We start from the raw sequence: 9,646 nt of genomic DNA on the forward strand, positions 1-9,646 counted from the left end.
CCCCCCCCCAAAAAACAAACCCAACCCCCAAAAAACCCCAAGCCACCACCTCTTTCTCAGATCATGGCAGTGCAGGGCACTGCAGTGATGAGCACTGTGCAGGAAAGGCAGCAGCAGCGTTGGACAAAGGTATTTTGTGAGGCACCTACAAGCACAGACCCTGCGAGTGAGTTCAGCAGCACCAGCGGGACAGTGCAAACGCCTGACAACGCCAGAGCAGAGCAGGACACACACGCAGCCTGCAGCATCAGCACCACAGGGGTACAGGGACAGGGCCATGTGGCTCATGCAGAGGAATTTTGGCACACCAGTTTGAGAGATGTTGGACAGTGTTGGCACATGTGTGGGTGATCATGAACCCATTGCTAGTTTGTACAGTGCTAAAACAGAACAGACTTGGCAAAGGCAAACGGTCCACTCTGCAGTGACCGCTGGTTAAAGCCAGGAATAACGGCAGAACCAGCACCCATGAAGTTCTGCAAGCACACAAGTTCACGCAAGTACCCTGCAGGAACCACGAGTCCCAGGGAGAAGGGCTGTTAAACTGCTTGGAGCAATTCTGTCTGGAGACATGACAGCTACGAGGCAGCAGGGAAGAGCCCACTGCCCTCCCCAGCGGCAGGAGATGACTGGGTGAATTCACAGGCCAAGAGCAAAGAAGTAATCAGTGCGTACCACCATTAGCAGCAGTGTTGCCCACCCCCTCAGTGCTACCTGCAGGACAGCATGGATGCCAAGTGTCCTGGTTCAGCGCAGGGCAGGAAGACCCATCAAGGATTGTTAAACCCACACCACCAACAGGCATCATCTACAGGTTTCTCTGTGCCCTCCGCTGTGGGAGGAAAGGCACAAGACCAGGGCTCGACATGCAAAACCACAAATGAGAAAGTGTGCAGGTTGTGATGGACCTGTGGGGACCCGAGCGTACCCAGAATGCACACTTTCCCCACAGCCGCTGCCCATGGCGCTCGCTGGGAGATTGCCTCTGCTGCTGCAGGCTGGACACAGCATGGCTCATCTGGGGCCATGCACCTCGCCAGCCACGACAGGGGAGACGGGCTGCAACCTGACAGGAACCCAGCAGCAAGGAGCTCAGTCAGAAAGCAGCTGTGAACAGTTACTTGCTGGAGAAACCAGATGTCCTGCTGGCTGCAGCCTCCCCTCCTATATCTGGGGAAGGAAACCAAGTGCGTGGCTTGCCCCTGTCTCCAGACCACAGCCAGGCATGCAGCAGGACAGGCACACAGCAGGAGAGGCGGAGACCTGCTGGCACACAGGGGGCTGGTGTCCTCTGTGGCCTCAGCAGTCACACACCAGTCCAGCACAGCCCTGGACCAGCTCTCCCCTGGATAACACGGGCCACCCCAGGCCCCAGCAGCCCTCAGCACAGGGGGAATGGCTCACTCTGGACCAGCAGCTGAGGAAGACGTGGAAGCTCCAGGGCTGCTGCAGGCTCCATGAGCTTGGGGTATAGCCCAGGGGTCACCACAGGCAAGTGCAGCAGAGACACCACACCTCGCACACTGTGCACTGCACCCCATCCAGCACTCAAACCCAAATGACAACAGTAAAAAAATCAGTTTATTTCCCTATAAAGGCAGAGCTTTCCTTTAAAAACCAGCTCATTTCACTCATAGGAAAGTGTGGGGCTGAACTGCAGGGGCCAGACCTTCCTCACTCACCCCTCCAGGCCAAGAGCTACAGCTCCCTGAGAGGGCACACACCAAGTGAGTCCTCCACCATCTCCAGGGGGCTGCTCGGCCTCAGCTGGTGCCCAGTTGTACCAGGAGGAGAAAGGCAGGAGAAAGAAGCGGGGCAGGTCAGCGGCAGCGCAGTCCCAGGCACACTGGCTGCCATGTGGGGTAGCTCTGCACGCACTGGGAGTGGGCAGAGCGAGGACCACTGGTCCACCAGCCCCAGCTGGGAGCAGGGAGCAGCTGCAGTTTGAGGCGGTTCATGCAGGCAGAGCAGGACAAGGAGCGGGTGTCGCGGTCCATGCACTGCATGGCAGCAGTGCCAGCAGACGCCATGCCTGGCGGGCAGTGCCGGGGGCAGGGGCAGGCACTGTCTGCCCCGGGTGCAGGCACAGGGTGAATCCTGAGTGGCCGGTCCATCACTGCAGAGGTCTGGCTTAACCCAGGGGAGTCTTGGGGCCAGCGGTTCCCAGGCCAGGCGCGGGGAGGTCTCCAACCCCTCGCAGCCCCTTCCAGCTGTCCGGGGGTTGCCCCAAGCGGTAGCACAGTAGCTGTGTAGTAGGAGAGCTTGCTCTGGGCACAAGAGGTGCTGACTCTGAAAAGCAAGAGGGAAGAAGACCTGGTCCATGGGGCGCGCACATTTGGGAACCCAGCACAGCCTGGGAGAGGAAGCAAACCTTCCCAGGTGAGCCATCAGCCTCCTTCCCCCGCAGAGGACATGCTGGGCGATGTGGCAAAGCAGCACTGAAGGAAAGAACTTACCTGCTGGGCTGTGGGCTCCCCTCCCCAGCTCCTCCATGCTGCTTTGGAAGAGAACAGAGCACCTGTCATACCCCAAAAGCAAGGCCTGCTGAGAGACACAGCATGCTCATGACCCCGAGGACGCAGGCACGGTACAGTAGTACAGGGCACTCCAAGCACAGAAGGTCCTACCCCACCTGCTGCCAAACCCCTTGCCAGGCCAGCCTGCCCCGAGACTGCAAAGATGTATCTCCTTCCCATCAGAAGCCCCCACGTACAAAGGGCCACTCCACAGGGGCACGTACACAGCTCTGGTCTGTGCACACACTGGTTCTCAGCTGACCCAGCACAGACCAGGCTCAGCCCTGCGGCACGGACAGACCCCAGCCAGGCGCCAGCCACCAGGAGCATGAGAACAGCCACAGTGGAGCCGGCCACTCACACCCACCACCACAGGCACTTCTGCAAAGACCTACGGCTTGATCCTCCACTGCTGGACTGGTACTATCAGCTCCTCCCAAGCACAGGACAGACACCAGCAAGCTCAGCCCCAGGCCCTAGTCCATGCAGAAGTCAGCATGACCAGGTCTCCATCCTGGCCCAAGCCTGAGAGAAATCAGTGGGAGGAGAGGAACAACTCTGAGTCCCACCTGAGAAGCCCCTCACTACAAGACAGACATTGAGAGGCCAGAGCGTGTCCAGAGGAGGGCAACAGAGCTGGTGAGGGGTCTGGAGCACACGTCTGGTGAGGAGCGGCTGAGGGACCTAGGGGCGTTCAGCCTGGAGAAGAGGAGGCTGAGGGGAGACCTTCTCGCTCTCTACAGCTCCCTGAAAGGAGGGTGCAGCGAGGGGGGTGTTGGTGTCTTCCTCCCAGGGACAGGCAATAGGAAAGAAGAAACAGCCTCTAGTTGCGCCAAGGGGAAGTTTAGGATGGATATTATGAAAAATTTCTTCACCAAAAGGTTTGTCAAGCACTGGAACAGGCTGCCCAGGACAGTGGTAGAGTCACCATCCCTGGAGGTGTTTAAAAGAGGGACAGACGGTGGTGCTGAGGGACATGGTTTAGTGGAAACATGACAGTGTTGGGTTAGTGGCTGGACTTGATCTTAAAGGTCTAAGTGATTCCAGGATTCTAAGCATGTCTGGGCAGGCTGGCCTTAGCAGAGTGGTGGAAACAGAACAAGTAACATCTCTGGGTACATCCTGAGGGTCAGCATCTGTACCCCACAGCTCCACTGCAAAAGCTGAACTGCAAGACGTGACCCTCCATAGCTCAGCTCCCTGTTTGCTCCACAGAGCGACAGCTGACAGAGAAAGCAGCAGGAAGCTGCCACTTGCTCCCATGCGGATCTTCTCCATGCTCCCACCGTACCCGTGGCCCCAGCAGCTCCCCTTGCACGAGATGCAGAGAAGGAAACAAGACAGAGTTCACCAGAGAGATCCCTGAACAAAAGCAGTTCGACACCTACCCAGGTAAGGTGTCACTGATGTTATCATCTTCCTCCTCCTCTTCCTCCTCCTGGCAAACAAACAAAACAATACAAATTAACCCCACCGTGACGCCTTGCTGCCTGGGCAGGTGTGTCAGGAGTGTGGCTGGGCTGCCCGGAGCCTGTTCTGGAGCACCAGGGCAGTCCCCGGCCCCTTCACAAGACACAGTCACCCACCAGGCATGGCACAGACACAGGGTGCCTACAGGCGGTAGGGGGAAAGATGGCACCTGCAGTGCTGGGCTGTGGAAAACCACAGGGCTCGGGCACAGAGCCACACGAGGGGAGAGACAGACTACGGCTCTTCCCATATCCCCCCCAGCCAGCAGAGCACCAACCACGGGCTGTGAGCAGCAAACAAGCCACCAAGCTGAGAGAGCTGCTGCACACAGCGCACCTTTGCCCAGAGACAGGAATGGGGTGAGCACACCTTGCAGCTGCAGGGCAGAGGACCACCCCAGAGCAGGCTGCAAGCAAGGACGACCACAAGCACTGCCGGGCTGGGCCAGCACTGAAAGCATGAGGCCAAGGACCGAGTGTCCAGAGGCTCCTGGGCAGGGACACAGTGAGACCGGCAATGCTCTGGTTGGCCCTGGACATGCAGTGGGTGTAGTGCAGATGGGCAGGGCTGAGCCTGAGCCCAGGCTGGCAAGATGATGACCCGACAAAGGCTCCTCTCCTTCGGAGACAATGTCTCACCCCTAACCATGGCACCAAATGTGCGCAGCAGGTCCCAGCTCCCTGTTTGACAGTGCCAGCAGAGCAGAGCTCAGAGCTGCTGCAATGCTGGGCCTGACAGGAGAGGTCCCAGAGCAAAGACCGCCTGAGGAAGCGCGCCTGCCTTGTGAGCCAGACTGAGCACGGACAGCCCCTCTTTGTGTCAGGCCACCCTGTGTGAGGGAGGCTGTGCAGATCCCAACAGGGTCCTGGAAGGGCGGGAGGAGGGAGGTGCGTAAGGGTTACTCTTCTCCTGCTCTAATGTGAGACAGCCCTGGGCATGGGCCAGACTTGCACATACTGTACCCCAAACTGGTGTCTGAAGGGAGGGCTCCCCGGGGGGGCTGGCTCACTTGGTCTGCCGGGCTCACTGCTCTCCAAGACACATGAAGGGTGAAGGGGCTGTTCCTGCCTAGAGCCTGGGACAGGGCAAAAGCAGCAGAGTTAGTGCCTGCAACCTGGAGAAGGCCCAGCAGGAGATGTACAGGCAGGACTGTGGGCAAGGGACAGACACCCCTGCTGTGCTCGGGGGAGGGTGCAAACAAGGGGGGGTCACTGCTCAGGCACCACAGAGCCCGGAGCTGTGCTACAGCTCAGCAATGCAGAAGAGTTCGGCATGGACAGCTGGGGCACCCCCACCCCAGCCAGAGACCGGGCAGGGTCCCCCGGCGGGGCAGCGGCAGAGAGCACAACAGCAGGGAAAAAGTTCTCCCCGTTGGATGTGTTACACCAGCCAGGCAGCGAGCCATCTCTCCTCCACACAGCCCAAGACAGGGTCCCGCACCGGAGACCCCGATGCCAGGGCTACGCAGAGGGACACGTTTGAGAAATTCCTCCTACCTGCGTGTGCTGCTTCCCAGAGATCCAGTGCCATCTGGAAGGCCTGGGCCACGGTCAGAGTCACAGCCTGGGCCTGTGTACAAGAAAGAGGGGGAATGTCTGCTTCCATCAGGGCCCTGAAGCCAGGACAACCCCACTGCCACGAGATCCGAGAGCCCCCAGGCCTCCCTTGCTGCCTTTCCCTGCAGAGCATGCACACAGAAGGTCACAGTTCAACGCTGGGTCTGTCTGCCCACGTGGGCCAGACGTCCCCAGGAGGAGCTGTGACAGAAGAAACTCCTTGCTCACCACCCGCCTCTGCGTGAGCACATGTGCGCTCCCCTCACTCCATTTCCAGCTGAGGTGCACAGAGGTGAGGACCTTCTCTCTGATGGGAGAGAAGGAAGGGCCTTGCTCCCACCCTTACCTCATGGAGCCAAGAGCAGAAGGGCAGTGCTTACAATCTTCTTCTTGGGTGAGAGGAAGGCATGGCACTCCAGTGCCCCGCTCTCCTGGCTCTGAGCAACATAAGCGAAGACTTTGTTCTGCAGCTTGTCCGTCGTGCAGTAGGAGATCCTGCAGGCAGAGAGGAGCTGCTCAGGGCAACAGGGGACCCCACCACAGGTCTTCTGCTGTGCTCCCAGCACACCAACAAGCACTGCTGGCAGCCTGAGGCGTTCATCTGCCCCAAGTGATCCAGCAGCCCAACACCCTAGCAAGGGCCTGAGGCTGCTGGGCACCTACAGAGAGTAAGAGATTGCCGCATCCACAGGCGTTCCCTCCTGCGCTGCCCCAGTGTGCTCCTCAGTCCTCTGATGCCCAGTTCAACCCAAGCACTGAGACAAAAGGAGCACAGAAGGGTGGGTGATTGCCCCCAAGGACACGATTTGAGACCAGGCAGTAGGTCTTCCCTAGCATATCAGCTCTGGTGCTGAGACCCAAATTTTGCATCGAGGACATGTCCTGTCTCTGCTTCCCACCTAGCCGCCACGCTGCAGCCATGCTCCCCTTGCACCCACCGACATGCAACCCAGCCAAAGCTCAGCTGGCAGCACTAAAAAATCCCCACATCAGCTCTCACAGCAACTGCCTTTAGCCAGCCCGAGTACGCTGCAGCCATGGCACCCTCAGCCCACTGCAGCCAGAAGGGCAGTCCCGTGTCAGCGGAGAGGGCCAGACGTGCGGTCCTGCCCTGGCTGTGGGGGCCTTCCAGCCATCAGCCTTGACATCCTGCTTGAATGCCAGAAGAGACAAGCAGGGCCCAGAGAAAAGACAGATGGACTGACCCCGAACTCAAGGCCACCCAGGACCTTGCCTGCATTCAGCCCCATGCAGGGCTATGGGGCACAGGACGGAGAGGTCCCGGACCTCAGGGAGCCAAAGGAAGACCTAAGCTTGAAGGTACCACTAACAGAAGGCCCAGCTCTCCCTGGCTGGTCAAGATCCCATCAGTCTCCTGCTGGCTGCAGGGGAACACCCAGGCCCTCCCGAATGCCATGCCCACCTGTAGATGGAGATGTTCTCAACCATCTCCTTTGTGTCTGCATCCTGCAGCGAGATGCCCCTCGGAGACACTGTCAGAATCACCTTCTGGAACTTGCGAGCTCCCACCCGTGCCTGGCAGTAGGGAGACATCAGACACCTCTGCAAATCTGGCATGGGTCTTCACCCCCCACCCTCCCCTTGCTGGCAGGAGTGTCCCAGACTCTGTATGGAGCGCCACCCACTTGGACCCTTGCTGCCATGGCTCCTGCAGTAGGGACGGGAAAGCAGAGCCTGGCGATCAGGTATGCCTTACATAAAACCACCCTGGAATCCATTCACACTACTGCCATGTGCATGGGAAAGGACAGACCCCACCTTCCCCGGTACTTCACCCTCCCCTCCGTGCTGTGACAGGCACAGCTCTGCTCCCAGCCGTGTTCCCGGTGCGGGGGCAGGCAGCGGCAGCTGTCCTGCAGGAAGACAGTTTCCTCCACGGCACACAGGTAAAGACCAGCCAGCCTCTTGCAAGCCTCCCTCCTCTTGGGAAGAGCATGGTCCCTAGCTGGGGTTCAGGGCTGGCACACGGACCCTTCCCAGAGTCCAGGGGCTGGGCTCCGAATCAGCTCTTCTCCACCCCAGCACAGCAAGGGCACAGGACCAGCTCTCACCGTGGCCACGATCCGGCGGATGGCAGCAGCAGCCATGTCTTCTCCTTTGGGTTTTTCTACCAGCGTCATGCCTAGATACTTGAGCGTGAAGCACATCCCCTCAAGCAGTGGCTCCTGCATATCAGCCCAGCTCTCGGGAAGCTCTGCAGAGACAAAATCCCTTAGCAGCATAAGCCACGTGCCAGCGGCCCCACGGCTAGCCCCAGCAGAGTTGAGGCACCTTGCTGTGGCTTCATGGCTCCCAGCAGCAGTGCCACCACCTGCACTCAGCAGGGCACTCTCCTGGCTCTGTGGCATTCTTGGAAGAGGAACAGAACAAGAGGACAGTTCAGTCTCAAAGCTTTTAGTACGCCATCCCTGGAGGTACAGGCACTGTCAGCACATTTAGTAAGCTCCAGTATCTGCCTAGGGCCTCGATGCTGCAGTGCTCAGTGCTATCTGCAAAACCCTTACATTCCTTTGTCTCATCTATTCCACCACAAGCAGGATGTGCTCTGTACTGCATTCATCTCACCCACCTAAGCCACTGGCACACCGCAGGAACAACAGCATTTGCTGCCACACTCGGTCAGATCAAAATCCCCAAGTTGTCCCAGTGTAACCAAAGCCAAACCCTCTGGTAGCTACTATTTACAGCAGCAGGCTGCCAGGGAAGGGGTAGCTTGTCCAGCACTCACGGTCCAAGCTGAGGTTACTGGGAAGCAACTGCATGACAAAGATCCTGTGTTAAGGAAGAGCTCGGACTGGTATTTCAAGGATGCAGAACAGCTTCCAGGAAAACACATTTTATGGATAAACTCTGACGCACAGAAGGAGGAGGATCATCAGTTGGACTAGATGACCTTAAAGGTCTTTTCCAAACTAAATGATTCTATGATTCTATGAGCGCTCCCATGTGCATTACTTTGCAGGTCACAGAATTAAAGGGGCACTGGCTTCTGTTTCCTAGGTCCTCTCTTTTCAAACCCCATTGCTGTAGTAAAAAAAAAAACAACCAAAACCAACAACCCACCACGAAGTCAATGGGCACAGTGTCAACAAAGACTCCCTATGGACAGTCCTCAGCATCTCCAGCTTCCTTCAGAACCCAGTCCATTTCACCAGCATGTTCTGCCACACGGTAGATGTGCCGGTAGGAGAAGGAGCCCGGCCCTGCAGTCAGTCCTGACACCACTACCGTTGGCAGAGAACACACAAAGCAAGCACTGCAGAAGCATCCATTCAACCTCTGCTCCCACAAGACAAAGCCATTGACTTTGAAAAGAAGAGTTCGCTCTCATTGAAGGCAAAAGCTTTAGTTATCAGACTAGTGTGACACACACAACAGAACACTTCTCTTGTGCCCAGTACTTCCCGGTGATAATTTTCACGGAGACCTGAAGCAGATGTTAGCACACATTTACTTTCCTCAAATCCCAAAGAGCACAAGGATGGTGAGAAAGGAGATATGTAGAAGGGCTAAGACACAGGGAGTCACAGTCTCTCTCATCTTCTTGGGGATTCATCCCACAGAGGAGGGAGGGAAGGAACAGGAACGCACAAATTACACACTCTGCTACAAACACCAGGTTTGTACGCTTCCCTGGGAATAGCCTAGGTATCTACTGTTCACGCTAAGCTAATACTTTTCAGAGTTATTTTTCACCTGTTTCCTGGGATTAGCTCCCTGAACATTACTGGCACACTTGCAGAAGGCTCTGACTCATAATTGGAATAACCTGAACCCACAGGGAAATCGGAAGACCTTATTTGCATGGCATACTCCTGCACAAATTACAGCTGCCAGGGAACCCACCTGGTACCACGCAGGCATCGGGGATGTCTCCCCAGCGTAGAACAGCACTGTCTCACTCCAAACTCTGAGAACAGCCCACGTGTGTCAGGGCTGCCAGGGCGAGCTCTGCTGCCCCAGTAAAGCCTTTGGGCCGCGATGACCGCGAAAGCCCCGGCGGAGCCCTCCCGCCGGGTCTGTGGGGTCAGTCTCAGACCCGGCTGTGCCGCAGACGGCCGGCAGTCAGCCTGCAGTGACCGT

General features: G+C 57.6%; 1 protein-coding gene across 2 annotated transcripts; it reads right to left on the reverse strand.

Annotated features, from left to right (window-relative positions):
• Nucleotides 1–2,456: 2,456 nt before the first annotated feature.
• On the reverse strand, nt 2,457–7,751 carry LOC104292252 (low density lipoprotein receptor adapter protein 1-like). Of its 2 annotated transcripts, XM_009891598.1 has the most exons (7): nt 7,615–7,751; nt 6,966–7,078; nt 5,923–6,037; nt 5,483–5,555; nt 4,996–5,061; nt 3,905–3,954; nt 2,457–2,544 (listed from the first exon to the last, which is right to left on the reverse strand). In XM_009891598.1, the coding sequence occupies exons 1-6, from the start codon at nt 7,732–7,734 to the stop codon at nt 3,929–3,931; spliced, it is 513 nt and encodes a 170-aa protein (XP_009889900.1). In that variant the 5' UTR covers nt 7,735–7,751; the 3' UTR covers nt 2,457–2,544; nt 3,905–3,928. The 2 variants fall into 2 exon arrangements, with proteins under 2 accessions (XP_009889900.1, XP_009889901.1); XM_009891599.1 differs by lacking the exon at nt 4,996–5,061.
• Between the last annotated feature and the right edge of the window lie 1,895 nt (nt 7,752–9,646).

The sequence above is a fragment of the Charadrius vociferus genome, unplaced genomic scaffold, assembly GCF_000708025.1.
Source record: "Charadrius vociferus isolate BGI_N301 unplaced genomic scaffold, ASM70802v2 scaffold1129, whole genome shotgun sequence".
NCBI lineage: Eukaryota > Metazoa > Chordata > Aves > Charadriiformes > Charadriidae > Charadrius > Charadrius vociferus.